At 37.7% G+C, this 17,900-nt stretch overlaps 1 protein-coding gene across 43 annotated transcripts in view; it reads left to right on the top strand.

The window, feature by feature from the left end:
• The window catches only part of ELAVL2 (ELAV like RNA binding protein 2), a 157,567-nt gene extending 141,560 nt beyond the window's left edge, over positions 1–16,007 (top strand). For 16 of the 43 annotated variants that reach the window (XM_069474286.1, XM_069474279.1, XM_069474271.1 and 13 more), the window contains 4 exons: positions 1,216–1,369; positions 4,524–4,749; positions 12,624–12,662; positions 13,218–16,007. In XM_069474286.1, the coding sequence (XP_069330387.1) occupies positions 1,216–1,369; positions 4,524–4,749; positions 12,624–12,662; positions 13,218–13,545 (747 nt within the window). In that variant the 3' untranslated portion in view covers positions 13,546–16,007. Of the gene's footprint in view, positions 1–1,215; positions 1,370–4,523; positions 4,750–12,623; positions 12,663–13,199 lie in introns of all 43 variants that reach the window. The other 27 variants (XM_069474285.1, XM_069474276.1, XM_069474295.1 and 24 more) reach the window with 5 other exon arrangements.
• Positions 16,008–17,900: the final 1,893 nt, after the last annotated feature.

The raw sequence follows: 17,900 nt of genomic DNA, 5'->3' as shown, positions 1-17,900 counted from the left end.
GTAATAAACTAGATTAAAACTAATGGGTAAAATGAGTAGGCAGAAGTAATCATATCATGATACCTCAGCAAATCAATCCCAGAGTTAGACTCATTGGCCATTTTTATGAGTAATCTGGAAGATGGGGTATATTGTGAGATTTCTGTCCTTGCAGTAGGCCAGTCCAGAAGAGCTTACAGTTAAACCAAAGGGAATGTGGTCAGGAATATAGCTCAGGAGACTTGCAGCTATCCAAATATTGGCAGAGATAGGTTATAGGCAAAGAGCCATTGATTACAATGGGGATAAGTGATCTAGATGACTTGATCTGTCCGTGAAATGCTCTGTCTGGTTCAGTAGGCTGTTGTGAACCTGCAGGATCAATGGGGTATTGGAGAGGCTTATACTCACCAAATATTATAGCATTTATCACATGCCAAGCGTTGACTAGAGTGAGCAGCCATGAGCGAGGCAGATGTAGTTTCTTCTGTCATGGAGTTTACATGAAGGATGATTATAAATAAATACATACAGACTTATTTTGTCTTTTTTCCTTGTAGGATTTTGTATGTTAGATCCCAAAGATAGGAAGCTTTTTGAAAGAATACATAAGGTGGCAGGTAAAGTTAGTAAAAGGACTTAAGACCTTTTCAAAATTGAGGTTAAAAGATTTGTGGACAAGAAGGCAATGGACAAAGAATAATGGGACTGTATAGCTCATGCACATATTTAAATTGCTGGGAATTCATGGAAGATCGAATGTTATTTTGGCATAAATCAAAAGGGCATATTTACTGATGAAGGGTAAATTGTTTTAGAATCATTGCACCACCACCCTCTCAGGTGGGAGAGGCTGGAAAACAAAAACGTGTCCAGTGAATTCTTAAGGTTGGAATGATCAGGCCTAAATCCCTATTCTGGAGTGTTGGCCCCACTGAGGACAACCTATTACTGTGGGCAGTAGTACTGTGCTGTATGCACCACTGCTTTGTTTTGAGAACTTGACACCGTGTAGGGATAAATACTGCTCCTTTCTACCCTGAGGAATGACACGTCCATTTGTCTAGAATTAACCCAGAAATGAGCAAAGCACTTGGCGCCTAGCTTGCTTTAACTTCAGTGTTTGTTACATGTTCCTCTTGGACAGAAGCTCCTTTTCAAAGGAGGCAGTCTTTGAATTTCTACAGAGAGGTGACTGAGTGTGCATATACATCTAATTTTATTTCCCCTTTTCAGGTTTCCTATGCTCGCCCAAGTTCAGCCTCTATCAGAGATGCAAATTTATATGTCAGTGGACTTCCAAAAACAATGACCCAGAAGGAGTTGGAACAGCTTTTTTCACAATATGGACGCATTATTACTTCTCGTATTCTTGTTGACCAGGTCACTGGTAAGTAGGCAGCTATTCCGGACAGTCTTTTACTCTTTCTGACTGGCAGATTGTGAAATATTCTGTCTTCTCATACAGCAGTCTTGCCTGTAGAACACATCAAAGGTATATGTGGGCCAGAAAATGCAATTTTCTGCTGGAATTGTTCATAAATATGCATGGACAAAAATAGATTGTGGAGTGTAGTGAGCGCACTTGAGTCATTTCCACCCTGAAGGTGCAGGTTTGAAGCCTGTTTCATGGCTTGTAATAAATTTATAGATGTTACAATCTTTATTTCCAAGCCACTGTGTGAAAATAGCCCCTATCCTGCTTATAAAGCCCTAATAAACAATCTTATTTTTGTAAAAAAGCAAAGTCTAATGTAGCAATATACACCTTGTCCTCCAAGGGAGGATTACACTGTATCCACACTAGTAATTGCTGTTAAGGCTGTTTTCCAGGTCCATGCTGTGCTATGTAGGCATATGTAATTAAGAGTATGAAATTTTGAATTCTAAAAACTTTGTGCCTAATGTAACTTTTAGCCAAACTGCAATGAGAAGACTAAGATGTTTATTAAAACTTTTATATGTAAGGGAGCTGTTCTGCCAAATCTTTTAAAGAAAAGCTAGGATTTGATTACAGTTTTTAAAAATAAAGTACAGATTTATTTTTCTGTTATAAAAGCGATACTCATTCTTTCAGAAACGTTTTAAAAATGGAGAAAAATGGAAAGGAGTTGGGGGTGGTAAATTACCTATAGTGCCTATACTCAAGCAGCTGCATTAAGATTTGTGGGTTAAAAAAAATAGGTAGCTTTTCTCTTTACTATTTGTTTCTTTCTCCCCACTCCTCCTGCCCTCCCTCCTCACAATGATAATGCCCTGGAAACATACCATATACTGCAATATCTAAGTTTAAAAAAAAAAATAAAGTAGTGCATTAACTGCAGAATAAACTGAGACCAAATTTTTAATTCTCCAAGTGAAGATCAATTTAGTTGATCTGAATTTGATCAGAGCAGCTCAAGTTATACCTCCCCCCACCTTTCTGTTAATTGGCTTCATAGGAAGCACCACTCTTACAGTTCTGGGTAGAAAGAGATCTACCACTGTATACAAGCCTGGGAGAATAGCCTATAGATTTTGCTGTCATGAGAAAATAAGTCGAGAGTATGTAAAACACTGTCTTCTTAACTGCATTAGTTATTTCATTAATACTCATACATTCTTATCACACCATGTTGTATTACACAGACTGCTAAAAGGATTAAAGAGAAATCCAGGCCTAGCAATCCAGATAAATTTGTGCAAAGCTATAAAAATGCCCTTTTATTTTGTTTATATCATTCATGCTTTTAAAATGCATTCATTCTCAATGAGGTCTTGGTGAATTGAAAGTAGACTTCCCCTGTGACACAGAAAGCCTATCTCATCTCTTAACAGTCCATCCTGAGTACATGGGATCACGGGTGGTCGGTCCTAGCTCACCACTTTGTGGTTTAGTCAGCAGTTCTCAGGTCTCGTCCTGTACTTGCAGCGTTAGCATCCTTCTGGAACCTTGCTAGAAATGCAAATTCTTGAGCCCCATCCAAAACCTACTGAATAAAACTCTGAGGATGGGTGTTTTACCCACCAGTTATTCTGATGAGTGCTCAAGGTTGAGGACTACTGGTTTAGGTGGCTCAACCTGTGTACAGGCCATTTTATTGCTACTCCAATGGTTTTCTAATGGAACAGCTAAGTTCTAGAAGTTGTTTGTTCTTAATAAATGCTAGTAGATAGCACGAACGGATGTATTTGCTATCATTTCACCGTTTAATCTTCATATGTAAGGCTTTCAAAGTGAACCTTTACCTGAAATGAAAAATGAAACCTTGCAATTTTCTTCTTCAGCCATCAGGTGGTAATAATGTGCAATGGATATGGTTTAAATGGAAAAGGTAAAGTGATAGGGGCTGTCTGAGATAAGCATATATGGAAAAATGCCTGTCTACCTTAGAAAATTCTAAGCCATTGACCTTACCCAGTATTAATAGTAAAGCAAGTAAACCTGCATTTCATTTTAAAGTTCCTGTAAATCACAGTGGTCTAGTGCATTTTCTCAGCATACCTTTCTCAGTAACCCCTCATTTTTTCCTTCATTGACATACTCTGAGCCATCTATACTTTTCTAGATACTAGTCCCAAACTGGTACTACCCAGTACCAAATTACATGCCAGAAAGAATTTCCCTTCAACTGCTTATCTCGTGATGACCAGCTGTGGCCACCCTGACTGGCCTGTGCACCCTAATTAAAGGGAGAGAGTTGGGTTTCCCTCTGCCACTTCTCTTAAGCTAGAAAGGTTCTTGACCATCCTTTTGCTTTTCCATTCTTGTCTCTTTCAAAGTGGGGAGAATATGGGACAGGGAGTGACCTTCTGTAGTCAGGAGTAATGCATGCCGAGGCCAGAAAGCTTTGATGCTTTGCTTCTTGTTTATTTTTAAAATCTAGGTCCTCTTTCACATCTTTTTCTCCATATAGTATTTCTCCAAGAAGGTACAGCTAGCTAGAAGCATGGGGAGCTTCAGAGAACTGGAAGAGCCTCTGCAGACATTTTTTTATTAAAGGACCTATATCCTATATATTATTATTAAACCAAACATATTATTTAAAATTTCAGCTGAAATACATCTTTCTACCACTGTGTATGTATTTTTAGCATAGCTTTTTAGCATTTTTAGCAAATGCTTGCTTCTGTTCTCCTTGTTTCAAGGAAGGGAACTATGGTGCCTCTCATTTCTGAGCTGCTTGTCCAATAGCACAATTTGAAAAATGGAACTCAGACATGCTGTTGACATTATTAAAGAGAGTGTATGGCGGGGGGGAGAGAGAGAAAACATGGACGTCCCTGTGCTTTGTCTTCTTGGCTTGTTGGCAGGCGTGTGATAATAGGTACTCAGCTTGTATAACTGACTTCATGCATTTAAAAACAATGCAAAATTGAGATTTGTAGATTGAATTGCTAGTAAGTTAAGGTAAAACTTTCCTCTTGGTGTGATTTTTGTGACAAATGTTATATGTGGGTGAAAAACGTGTTCTTGAGAAGGAAAAATTAATTTATCCTTTCTTCTCTCCCTCCCCTCTCCTTCCACTCCCTCTTTCCCAAATCTTTACTCAAATCTACCATAGGCATATCAAGGGGTGTAGGGTTTATTCGATTTGACAAGCGGATTGAGGCAGAAGAAGCTATCAAAGGCCTAAATGGCCAGAAACCTCCTGGTGCCACAGAGCCAATCACTGTAAAGTTTGCTAATAATCCAAGCCAAAAAACCAATCAGGCCATCCTTTCCCAGCTGTACCAGTCTCCAAACAGAAGGTATCCAGGACCGCTAGCTCAGCAGGCACAGCGTTTTAGGTAAGTCTGGTCTAGTTCTTGTGCCCAGCTACTAAACTGAGAGAGAATGCTCAGGTTTACTGTCCAGTGCTTTTTATTGACAGGAGCTCTGGTTTACGTTTATCATTATTGTTGTTTTCTTTCTTTTTCTTATGGGCACAGAGAGAGCCTTCTTGGGGAATAGTTTTGTCTTCTGCTAATGCTGGAGGTGGGGAAAAAAGAACAATAACCTGCAGCAGTGGTTCTGAACTAGGGGTGATTTTGCGCCCCCAGGCGACATTTGGGAATGTCTGGAGGTGTTTATGTTGGCATAACTTGGATGGGTGTGCTACTAACATCTAGTGAGTAGAGGCCAGGGATGCTGCCAAACCTCCTGCAGCATGTAGCATAGCCCAACAACAGCGCATTATCTGGCCCAAAACATTAATAGTGCCAGGTTGAGAAATTTTAACCTACAGATTGCTGGGGTCTTCTTAACTATTTCCAGTGCTTCAGATTTCCCCTTTTTAGTTTTTTTCTTGGCAAAATTTTATTCTCAAGTTTCGATTTTTAGGTCAAGCTCTTTTCAGCTTTGTTTTATAATATATGTACCATTAAGGATATATAACCTATGTGACTGTTAAGTTTCTAAAAATCAGTCCCTCTCCTCCCCTTTTTTTGTTTCTTGTAGTTTAGAGGTTGGCAGACCTTCTCTGTAAAAGACCAGATTAATAATTTAGGTTTTATGGGTCTTGGTCTCTGTTGCATCTGTGTCTTTCTTTTCTTTTTTTTAAACAACTCTTGAAATATTCTTAGCTTCTGGGCCATACAGCAACAGGTGACAGGCAGTCTGGATTTGGCCTGTGGGTGGTAATTTTGTTGACCTTTGTATTGTCCATAGAATGACCATGGCTTTAGCCCAAAGAAGGCACTCTTTTTTATCTATTTATTTTTATTCTTATTTCAGCACATTGTGGGGGTACAAAAGTTTAGGTTACGTATATTGCCCTTGTCCCCTCCACCCCTCTGAGTCAGAGCCTCAAACGTGTCCATCCCCTAGACAGTGCGCATTGCACTCATTATGTATACATAAAACACCCATCCTCTCCCCCACCCACATCTGCCCTACACCCTATCAATGTTATTCCTAAATGTGCTCTTAGGTGATGATCAGTGAAACCAATTTGATGGTGAGTACATGAAGACACTCTTTTTTTGACAGGTATAAATATTCCAATTTTTAAAGTTTTATTTTACTCCTACGGTAACAACCAAAGCAGGAGTCATTAAAAAAAAAAGTCCCTAATCTGCATATGAGAAGAACAGTGACTTTAAGAAGTTAAACAGAGCACAAAGAGTTTCTGGTTTCATAAGCAGTCACTCAGTTTTTATTTTCCAGGACGTTTTTAAAATATCCTTTTTGGCCATATGGTATACTGCAGCCGGAATGCCATCTAACCCCACACACTAATTTTTTTTTCCCTAGTATATATCAATTTTATTTCTTTTCTTCCTGGGACAGAATAGTTAATTACCAAAAATATAGTCACAGATATAACCTAATAAGATCAAGGAGTTACACACGTTTTCTAGCTTAAATCACGTATTTTTTTTCATTGAGGTATTTAGAGTGCTGAAGAAAATGGAGATAAAATCAGTCAAAACATCTCTTCTTTTAAAAAATACTCCGTTGTATTACTTGAGGCATGAGAAGAAAATTTGCCATAAATATAATGTTAACTTGCTACTTACGTTGGCCTTTGCCCCGGGAGAAGAGGTGGTCCTGTCATAAGGCTACATTTGAACTGGGTTACTGGGTCCCAATGGGTTGAGCCTTGTTATTCACTTCACTCTTTGCTGTAACTTTGTGAGAAAAAAAAAGCCTTGTGTAGAAAAGAAACCTTTGCCACCTTTGACTTTGGTGAATGATAGTAGTGATCAGACTAGAGGGAAAGACGCCAGCCAGAGATGAGGCTGATTGATGCTTGCCCTTGTGGAGAAAAATCTCACAATGCCCTTTTTTAGCTCTGCCTGTGGGTTTCCTCTATGGCATATTTCTTAAGTGAATTTTTTTTTTTTTTTTTTTTTTTGCAAATTTAGGACAAACAAGCTTGAAGGAATTTTACAGGTATTTTGTAGGCAGCCTGTCATGATGAACACTGGAGCTCTTTGGGGCCTAAAAAAGAATTTCGAGCTTAGATACAGGAAAGTTCTTTAAAATTTATTATTTAATTTTAATGCTCTGAAGGTATAAAATGTTATTAGAAAGCTATATTAGTTTCAGTTGTTATTTCTTTTCCTCCAATTTAAGCTGTGTTTTTGTTTTATGGTAGTTAAGTGAAACAGATTCTCAGAATCAAGATTGAATTCTAGGGAAGATTGAGCAAAAGGAGTGAAAAGGCAGGATTCAGGAGAGTGGTTATTGAAATGGCAAGGCGTGTGGGTGACCCAAGTGTTGGACCGTTGATGACTGCAGTGTCCACTCTCAGGCCCGCCTAGCCACCCTGCCTGCATGCTCTGTGCTTTTTATTTTTGGTTGGGTGTAAAGCTTTATGGGATGCTCTGGTGGTCAATTTTAATGTCTTTTAAAATATCTTCTACCCATTCTGTGTTTTATCTTTTAGTACCATATGTTATCATTAACTTGGAAATTCTTTCTCTTCTTGACTCCTATAGATAGAAATTTTGGAGGAAGAGAATGAGAGTTGTCAGTTGTAAGAGAAACCTGGTTTTAGAAAAATGGGGAGATGATTCTTCTCCCTTCAGATTCCTGTCGTCTCCCTTTCCCATTCCTCCCATAATGTCTGTCCAGATAATAAAATGCGACCTAATCCATGTGCTCAGTGAAGGTGTTTGATCTAGATTAGGTGTTGGAAGAAATTATTACTAGAATTCAGGTTTAACCTGAGGTGTGTTTGGTGCTTTTTCTTTAATACCATATATAGAACTTGGTTGTCATTATCTTGATTTTTTTTTTTTTTTTGTTTACCTCTCTCGTTCTGTTGAATAAAGGCTGAACCACCTTCTTTGACCTCATAGAGACTCTTGAATTAAGAATGTGCTTGTTTTGTTGGTGTTTTGCTCTTTTCTGTAGTTCAGATCTAAATCCTTACAATACATATGTGTCCCTCATATTTGTGTTTTAATGACTTTGCCTTAAGTTTGACACCTTACAGCAAGCACTTGGAAAAATTTCTTACCGTGTATTTTTATGTTGTCCTAGTACCCTGGGAGTTGAGAGAGTTTGGAGAATACAAGTTATATGTATAATAATAATAGTCAAAGATACTTTTAATAATCATGAAGTGTACCATATCTTTTGAGGTCAAAAAATTTAAAATCCATGTAAGAAGGGTTAAGTTTAAATGGAGGCTTGTGAGATTTATGGCTCAGGCAACCCATGTGAACAATCAGATAATTATTTTAACACGAGCACTGCTGATCTAATATGCTGATGTAATTGCAGTTTTCAGAATAAGACATACCTTATTTATTTTGATGGATAGTATAACTCAAGCCCCTTAGGTATATTCTTGGGACATGATATCTAAATTAAACTTTAAGCCAACTTTTTTTCATGTTCTTTTTTTTGTGGAGTAGCTTTAATTTTACTGAATGTGATCTGGTTTAATGGCCTGTGTGCCTGCTTCTATGAGGCTTTATGCATTTTTAAAGGAGCCTTTTAAATCAGCACTTGAGTTGCATTTAAGGCATATGCTGGTTGCATTATCACAATTTCCTTTCGGAAGAAACTGGTGTTGGTCCTCTTCAACAGTTTCCTTCTTTCTTAGAAGACAGATGATACCACCTCATTGGATAAGGTGGTAAGTTGATCTTATTGTGAATAACTTCAAAGCAGGTCTTGGTTGGTGCTTTCAAGAGGTTTTGATAACCATTATTTGCGGGGTTCAGAGTTTTATTTTCTTACTCAATAACCTCTCTATATTTTTATTTCTGAGTTTAACTGATTTCACATTTCCCCTTTACTTGCACATAGGACCTCCCACAGTCCGTCAGCTAAATTTCTTAAAGATAAGGCAGGTGCCTTTTTTAAAATTTTCTATTATAAACACCTAACTTTGAAATGGGGATGATCTACCTGATACATGATTGTGTTCAGAATATTACCTAGTTATTATCTGAGTTATATTTCTATTGACCAAAAAATGTTTACACACATACCCCTATTTTTCCATAAATTCCATATGTACATGGGCTTGTGCTATTCATTAACTTATAAACTCTAATAAAATATAGAAAATAAAGATAGGCTAAAGATAAAATAAACAATATATCAAATGTCTTGCTAATTATTATACCGCCTGGGTTCACTTTTCATTTACTTACCATCTTAATAAATAATATGCCTTTTAAAGTAAGATCTATAAAATAATAATTTTGAATTTCCTGTCTGACTTCTTGTGAGACACGTTGAATTATCTTATGTCTAACTACTGATAATGTAGCTTGTACTGGGAGTAGGAGAAATAGTCGACACTCTTCTTACTTATTTGGGTTTCTCTTACCGGCGTCATCCTCAGTTCTGATTTTTTAAATTTATAGGAATCTTTTTAAAGCTGCCTTTTCTTTAGGTGAAGGTTATTTTAATTAAAGCTAGGTTATCCAGTCTAATCCTCCAAATCCACTGAATGTGTTGTTTGTAAAATGGATTATGGTTAGGGTTACGTTCAGGCTAAAGCACAGGTGAGGGTGCCACTGGCCATCTCTGTCCTGGGAGGACTGCTCTGTCTTCCACCAGAGAAGCAAGTGGGACTGAGTGAGGGTGCTGGGTGCAGTGTATTTATTAAAGATAAGTAAAGAATACTTTATTTTTAAATACTAAAAAATATATATGTAATGGACACTTTAATATTTATTTCTCACAGTGTGGTACATCATCACGCACACTTCCCCTCACCCCCCCGCCCAAGTTATTATGGAGGCTACTAACTTGGTCTCCATTTAAAAATCAACTTCCGTATTTCAGTGACTATATACAAAAGATACCATTGAGCTATGGACAGACCTACCAAAGACATAATTCTAGGGAGCAATAGGGTCCTTGCATACAAGGCACTGCGTCATTTTCTCTTGTAACTAACTAGTTTACAGTTTCCCAACTGCTACTAGATGGAGTGCGTGGTGCCCGTGTGGAGCACCCATTGCCTTCTCTGAGCTCCCTTGGGAAATGTGTATGTGTGGCCCCGAGAGAGCAAGGAAACCTTCTAGGCCCAGCTGCATACAGGCAGGGGTTTCAGCAGTGCCTGGTCCCTGGTTCCTAGGTTCAGTGCTCTTCCCTATGTTTTTTGGTGATAGGGGAGGAAAAAGGGATACGGGAGATAACTTGGCTTAAATTCCAAAGGTCCAAATTTTTCCTAAATTAGAGACAAGTGAAGAAATCAGTGAAGATCATGGTATTATATGGGATTTCACAGATAGGGCAAATGTGAAGCCCATTGGGAGAGTTCTTGGAGATCCTGGTACAAACGTCCTAGACCTTCTGCCTGGAGCGGGAGATGGAGGGCAAGGAATGAGATCTGTCTCCCTCAGTGTATGCACAGTCACGCATCGCGTAACAATGCTTCAGTCAATGACAGACCACATATACAAAGGTGGTCGCATAAGATTGTAATGGAGCTGAAAAGTTCCTATTGCTTAGCGATACAGTAGCCATGGTAGCATTGTAGTGCAACACATTACTTTGTTGTGTTTAGGTATGTTTAGATACACAAATGCTTACCATTGTGTTACAGTTGCCTATAGTACAGTAACATGCTGTATAGGTTTGTAGCCTGGGAACACTAGGCTGTCCCATATAGCCTAGGTGTATACTAGGCTCCTCCATCGAGGTTTGTGTAAGTATACTCGATGATGTTCCCATGATGACAGATTGCCTAATGATGTGTTTCTCAGGGTATATCCCCATTGTTAAGTGATGTGTGACTGTAATTTGCTTTTGGGGCAGGTTTTGAAAATACTGAAAACTTGTTTAGAAAATTCTGTCTCTAGGTGTTTGGTTACTGTCCTAAGTGAGCAGTGGCAAAGTGTGACAGTCTCTACCTGGATGCGATTAATGAGCTCAGATGGTATAACTATTTTGGGTGAATCAATAAGGTATTTCTTTGTTCTGAGCCTTTTAGCACTTTGGATGGAGACCTCAGTAGGCTGTTCTGTTCCACAGGTATCATATGCCCAATGCATTCTGTATTGATCATTACAGCAATTTGATGAAATTTTTTTGTCAGATTATGTTGTGATACCAATTTGTGTTCATCTTTATTGCCAGTATTTGTGACCCTTATTCTTGAGTGTGAAGACAAGGCCTCTTTGACTATACTCATCACCTCTGCAGAGAATACAGCTTTCCCACGTGTGAACTCTTTTCACACGTGCTTTCTCCCTTGCCTGTGCAAACATACTTGCCCAGCCGGTCCTCCTGGTAGTTTTCATTCTAGATTAAGTAGTTGGTGAATATCTTGGTGACCTCATTGCCTTTGTTCGGTCATCACATATTCATTATAAACCTGCAGTGACCCAGGCCTGTGCTCTGTGGTACGGTGAGAGGCTAGTGGGGCAAGACAGACATACGTGGATGAGGATCCTTGGTCATTGTGATTTGTTCTCTCCCTTTACACTTCGCATTTTATCAGCTCAGTTCATTCTTTTAATTTTTACAAAACACAAAATTCCCAGTGGAGATTTGGGGCAGGGATGTGAGAAGACTACATTTTTTTTTTCCAATTCTGAAAGACCAGGTGAGATGTGTTTTAGCTTTTATAAAACTAAAAGGAGTTGTTTTTACAGGTGTGCTCTAGCCTGACTTGATGGCGTGGGTTAGACACTAAGGTTGTGGCACTGCTCAAACTTAACCTTTCACAAGTGTTACAAGAATGAGAAAAAATTGTGCACCCCTCCCACCCCCACCCCAAGGTTGTCTTTGGAGAGTGTTGAGCCTTGTGGCAGTTGAGGGTGGATGTGGCCGTGTGTTAAGTTACGCCTGCCTCCTTGAAACAATGTAATTAATTGCTAAGCACTGTGGAAACCTGGGGTATCAACATGGTCTTTTTACAGCTGATAGATAAAGCAAGAAGAATCAAATACGATAAAACTAATTTAATTTCTGACATAGGAAAAAGGTAGAAAGTTTTAAAGAGTCCCTGCCCACCCCAGTTACTTTCTCTTAAAAATTTTAAGAGAAACTCAAGTTGTTTCCTGCCTGGCTTCTTAAATCCCAGTTTATGCCGCACAGTTTAAACTCAGCGTCGGACTCAGGGTCTGAACCCCTGGCTTTGTTGCTGGCTAGAGCAGTGGCTCGCTTTTTCCTTTTCTGGACCTCAGTTGAGCACATCTGAGAAATGGGAGAGTTACCCAAGGTTGTCAATACGGTTTTTCTACCTGTAATTATACATTTTTGATTCTTCAAAGTTGGGAGATTAAAGGGAAACGTATAGAATTCTGTAAATGGCAGCGTTTGAATATCAGTGCCACCATTTACTAGTCCCGTGGCCTGGGGACAGCCAGTTAGTCTCTGTGTGTCTTGGTATCCTCAGGAACCAATAGAGCTGTGAAAATTGAAAGTCATATAAATACACGTAGGTACACATGGCACAGTTAGAACTTCCCTGGTGAGAATCCAAAAGTTAACTCTGCCAGAGCTTCCACATTTCCTCCTGGATGACCACCACCGCTTCCCCTGCACTGACCTGCGTAGAGGGGAACTGTCTCCATTGGCAAAGCTAATCCTGTGGCAGTGGGTACCCGTTCCCTCAGGGATGTAAAAAGACTCAGTGTTTTAAGACTTCACATATAATTAATGTATAAATATCCCCTTGGAAGATGGCAGTAACAAGCCCAGCTTTCTTTAACATAAAGGGGAAAAATTAAAAACTGAAGTTTGCTAAATGTGTGTTTTGCAGGTTGGACAATCTGCTCAATATGGCTTATGGAGTAAAGAGGTAATGATAGAGGTTCATGATACTCATAATCCCTTCCCACAATTGATTAGTTTCTTTGATTTGGGAGTGATACTCACACCCCTCATTAAGTTTTTGTTGGGTTTTATTTTGCATGTACAACCTAATGAAAAGTTGCTCTTTGAAGCACGATTGACTCAAGGAATATTTTTATCCCACTGGATGCCACCTGGTCTTTAAAAAACCCATTATTTTTTTCATATTGCGTTGCGACGTTATAGCATGTTTACATATGTGTTGGTTTCCCCCTCCGCCCCCCTGCCAATCCTGCTTAATTCATGGAGTCAGTTCTAAGTATATTTCTTTGCTATTGTGGATTAATACAGCAAGTAATGGCCATTTCATAACTTAATACCTCAGTAGCCTAGCATGTCACTGCAAGGCCACACACAGACCTTGGTTGAAACATCAAATAGTTGTACGTATCTGTTGGGGGAGGGGAATTACTAACATTCTTAGGGATGGAAAAGGGACAAGAAAGTCCATTGCTAACCTCTGTTTTTATTTTGTGTGTGTGTTTCCTATTTTGTTTAGTAGGTTTTCTCCAATGACCATTGATGGAATGACCAGTTTGGCTGGAATTAATATCCCTGGGCACCCCGGAACAGGGTGGTGTATATTTGTGTACAACCTGGCTCCTGACGCAGATGAGAGTATCCTGTGGCAAATGTTTGGGCCTTTTGGAGCTGTCACCAACGTGAAGGTCATCCGTGACTTTAACACCAATAAATGCAAAGGTTTTGGATTTGTGACTATGACAAACTATGATGAGGCCGCCATGGCGATAGCTAGCCTCAATGGATACCGTCTGGGAGACAGAGTACTGCAGGTCTCCTTTAAGACAAACAAAACGCACAAAGCCTAATGAGCTCTTGTCCTCAGTCCATTTATATATGAAAACTATACAACAAAGGCAAGTTAAGAGAAACTTTATACATTAGTAAATGTCTTTGTAAGTCAGTGTTGAGATGGGGATAAAATGACTACTTAGCATCCTAAGAAATATGTGAGATTTTTTATTGCTAGTATTTGAATTAAAACTTCTTAAATATCTTTTATGTTTGAATATGGACAAGAGGTACAGGGTTTTTACCTGTCACATTGCATTCTATTGCCTTCTTTGAAGAAGGTGGACCTTTTAAAGTGTTTCAGCTAAGGGAAGACATTTCTTTTCTTTTTACATAACTGCCTTGAACCTGTGAGTAAATATTGAGGCTTTGTGTTGTAATTCTTCAGTTGGTTGTGTCTTTTTTTCCCCCCCTTTTTTTCCTTTTTCTGATTAGCTTTGTGTTTGGTTTACATTTAAAGCATTGCTGTTATGTCTGTTTAAGAAAAGTATTTTGAAGTTTACATTTTTATTTATGAAGTTAAAAACAGTATTTATTTTGTAATTATGATTTGGGTTGGGGAAGGGGGGGCTACATTATAAACGCTTATTGTAAGAATACTGGAGAACTTTTCGTAAAGCAGTACCTTGCCAAAGAGATAAGAGCCTCTTTGATGTGGGTTTAAAAAAAGCATCTATTTTTATAAAAAAGAAAATTTGGAGAAACTTTTTACTGGTCCTGGAACAAATATTTTGACTTGAATACTTTGAGAAATCTCTTCATATGACACCTAGTGAGCTTTTAAAATTTACCAGGAAATTTGCAGCGGTTGGAAAATTTAGAAAGATTTATGATGTAGAAAATACTTTTGAGATCTTTGTATGAAAGGAGTAGAATCAATGGGGGAAACACTGCTGGTTTCGTTTTTGTAATCACCAGTGGAGTGTCTGATCATCCTGGTTATTATGTGATAGGTGGCTCACATTGATTTGTGATTTTGAAACAAATAAAAAAAATTTACAAAAGAATATATAAGAGCAGGCAAGAAATTTAAATTACCAAGAGATGGGGGAAAAAAAATCTGTTCTTCCTAAAGAAATCCCTTCAGATAGAGCTCATGGTGTTTAGTGATGTACTTGCAGTATTGTTTGAAGAATTGTTTTGTCTTAAGGAAAAAAAGACGTTGCACATGATTTGTACTGCAGCAAATCAGCAAAAGTGATCTGAGTTGGATATATTTGAAGGTATTTTGAAAGTTACGTTCAAGGCTAACACCTGAGCTTTGTGTAATGTAAATAAGACCTTGTGTTTATGAACCGTTCAGCTAATTTGATTTTTTTTTTTCCTTACATGCCAAGTGATGTTCAGGTTTTGAATGTTTTTGTATCAGTTTTTTCCTTTGTAAATGGCATTAACATTGTTACTTGAGGTCTTGCTTAATCACTTTTGTTGTCCTGAGGACTTGAATTTACAGTGCATCAGATTTGTTGCTAATTTTGTCTGTAGATAGTCTAGCTTCAGCTGTTTATGGTGATGCTACATTTTTGTTTATAAATATGTTTGTGGTAAAAAAAAAAAATGAGTATAACCATAGGTTTTGAACAAATTTCCTTACATTTTTCATACAAAAATCATAAATATCTGTATGCTATTGAAATTTAACTTTGTATGATGCTTAAACCACTATTTGGGGAAATAATAAAATAAGTCTTTACCATGTATGAAAGAAATTTTAAAAAATACAAAATATTTTCTGATTAGCATCTAGCTTATAATAAATTTTCAAAAAAGCTGAAGGCAAAAAATGGCCTTCATCAGGATGCACTGAGAACTATATAGTTACGTCCTGCTTTTTGTATAAACTGAGATGCTCACGTGCTTCCCCTTAGAACAGGCAATGTGCTATGCATAACATAGTTGTACATTATCTTTGCGGTTGCTTTGAGTTTTATTTTTTATTATTTAAAACTGTAGTTATAAAATTTTTCAGTATAGTACAGTACATATACTGTGAGGCGCGTGCTAAAGTGAATAAGCGAGTTTTCATGCTGACCCACTCAATGCTATTCAGAAATCAATTGGCTTAGCACTTTCTCATATCCTTAGGTGCATTTAGATTGTCAGAGTTAACCTTCTGCGTTTAAAAAAAAAAAAAAACACTAAAAAATAAAATATGTGTATATACTTAAAGAAAAATTAATAAGGTTTCCCTCACGGGAAAACAGCAGCTACATGCTTCTTTCCTATACTACTGTAGCAAACCAAGGCATTGATGAGAGGGCATGCAAATTGTGCTTCACTTTACAGTGTTTATCAGAGCACTTAATAAAATGTAAGGCTGGTATTTATTTGAAGTTGTACAGTATGACTTAATTCACATCTGTTGGAATAGAAAATATATTCTGTTGAGTATTTAAGAGGCTGTACATGTTTTCTTTTGTGTTTGGATTCTTTGTACTTTTTCATGTTCAGTACATCAATAAACAAAGTTGAAGGGAAAGAACAGTGTGGTGAGTAGGTCTTTGTACACATTTTGGGGGTTCCTGTGCTCACTTTAATAAACAAGACTTGCTCTCTTAAGAGGTTCCCTCAGAGCTTTAGTTGAAAGCCATGTTATCTCTAAAGTTAAGAATTCCAAAAGGCGGGTTAATTGAAGTAGAACATGCAAAAAAATTTTGACTGAATGACATCTTCTGATTAGTTTTCAGATAGTGCTAGATAAGTAACTCTGACAGGAGCACATACTTTGATCTCCTAGTTGTAAAGTTTTGGAAATCGAATGCTGACATCATTCTGTAGGTCTAATTTAACCTCTAACCTTTTGCACAAATGGGAATTGCCCTCACACATTTACCTGAGTTAAAGAAAAACCAAATAGAAGGAAGGTAACTTATTTCTGCTTCCACTGGCAAGGAGAATTCACCCATAGGTTTAAGTGTTGGTGTATGAAAGAAACTTAATTTTGTTGCACAAGTGCTAGATTGTCAAGAGACTGTTCTCTAACGTCAGAAACTCAGTTTCTCTTAGGTTAGGGTTGGTGTGTATTGCGCATGTTGCACTCATGAACTGTGCCAGCACCATGCGGTATGTCACATACATGGTTAATTTTTGTAATACATCCTTAACAGATCTGTGGAGGGAAACATTTCTTACTGTTCTTTTATGGAAGGATTTTACTTCTATAGAACTTAAGAAAATTGAATGTAATAATGAGGTACTTTTTTTTTTTAAGCAAACTATACTAAAATCGTTTCTTTTTGTTGTTTCTGTCGGCTTTTTTGGTAAAAGCCATTCTAAAAGTAATTGTCCTGAATTCACAACCTAGTAGTCAGGAGTGCGGTTGAGTGACAAGCTGCTGCTGCTGCTTTCAACATGCAATTAATCTCAAATCTCCATACTCCCTTTTTTTATTATATGAATTTAATACTCTAATTTTGTGACTTTGAAACATCCTCCCCTCACCTCTCTCCTCTTGCATGCTTTATCAGTATTTTGACTGGTTGCATGTCAGCAGTTCTTTTATAATTGAGCAGACAGTGGAAAAATTCTCAGTAAAGGAAGTTAGTGTAGTAACTACTGGTGTAATTGAGGAGAAATTGCATTCTTCTCCCTCAGAACCCTTTTTCACCTATGCTTGCAAATCATCTGAACAGTATCAAAATTCAGTGTTAGAGTGGCCAACATGAATTCATAATGTTAACATCATTTTACATTATTTTAATCTGACTTGAGGAAAAGTGGTAACAATTTAACCTTCCTTTTTAAAAAAAATAAACAGATTGCAAGATTTCTACCCTTTATAAGAGGAGCAAAAAGAAATTGTAGTAGAAACTTCCAACTACTTACTTACAGGGTTAGCTAGAAAATGCATGTATTTTAACAATACGTTGAAATTTTCATATCTGGTTCTCTATTAGTATACTTTCAGAGCAATAGGCATATACCTTTTACCGAGTAGGAAAAAAAGGGCAGTGGTTTTTTTCTTAAAGCCTCTGTTACCACATTGGAAGCTCAAATAGTGGGAGGAAATAGAAATAATGATAAAATCATACATAATTTATTACTGGATGAAGAGCATTTATAGTCTGCCATTGCAGTGAATAGCCCATATTTCCCTACTTGCAGAATTCTTCACATTCTTCCTCTGAAGATTCCCCAAAGTAGGCTCATTTCCCTTCAGGTTGGAAGGATTGAACATCTATACCATTAACACAGTTAGCCTTTGATATAGGATGGATCTTACTGAAATTAACCTTTCCAGCATTCTGGTTCATAGAAATAAATGGAAGGATTTTTTGATTTGGTCAACAGGAAGTTAACTATCTACTCTGCTGTGCCTTGGGTGTATAAAGATGAGCAAGATGTGGCTCTTACCTTCTCAGAAACCGTCACC

Source organism: Eulemur rufifrons, chromosome 7 (genome assembly GCF_041146395.1).
Source record: "Eulemur rufifrons isolate Redbay chromosome 7, OSU_ERuf_1, whole genome shotgun sequence".
Lineage (NCBI taxonomy): Eukaryota > Metazoa > Chordata > Mammalia > Primates > Lemuridae > Eulemur > Eulemur rufifrons.
The sequence above is the reverse complement of the archived record's forward strand: the minus strand, read 5'-3'. Positions and strand labels throughout refer to the sequence as shown.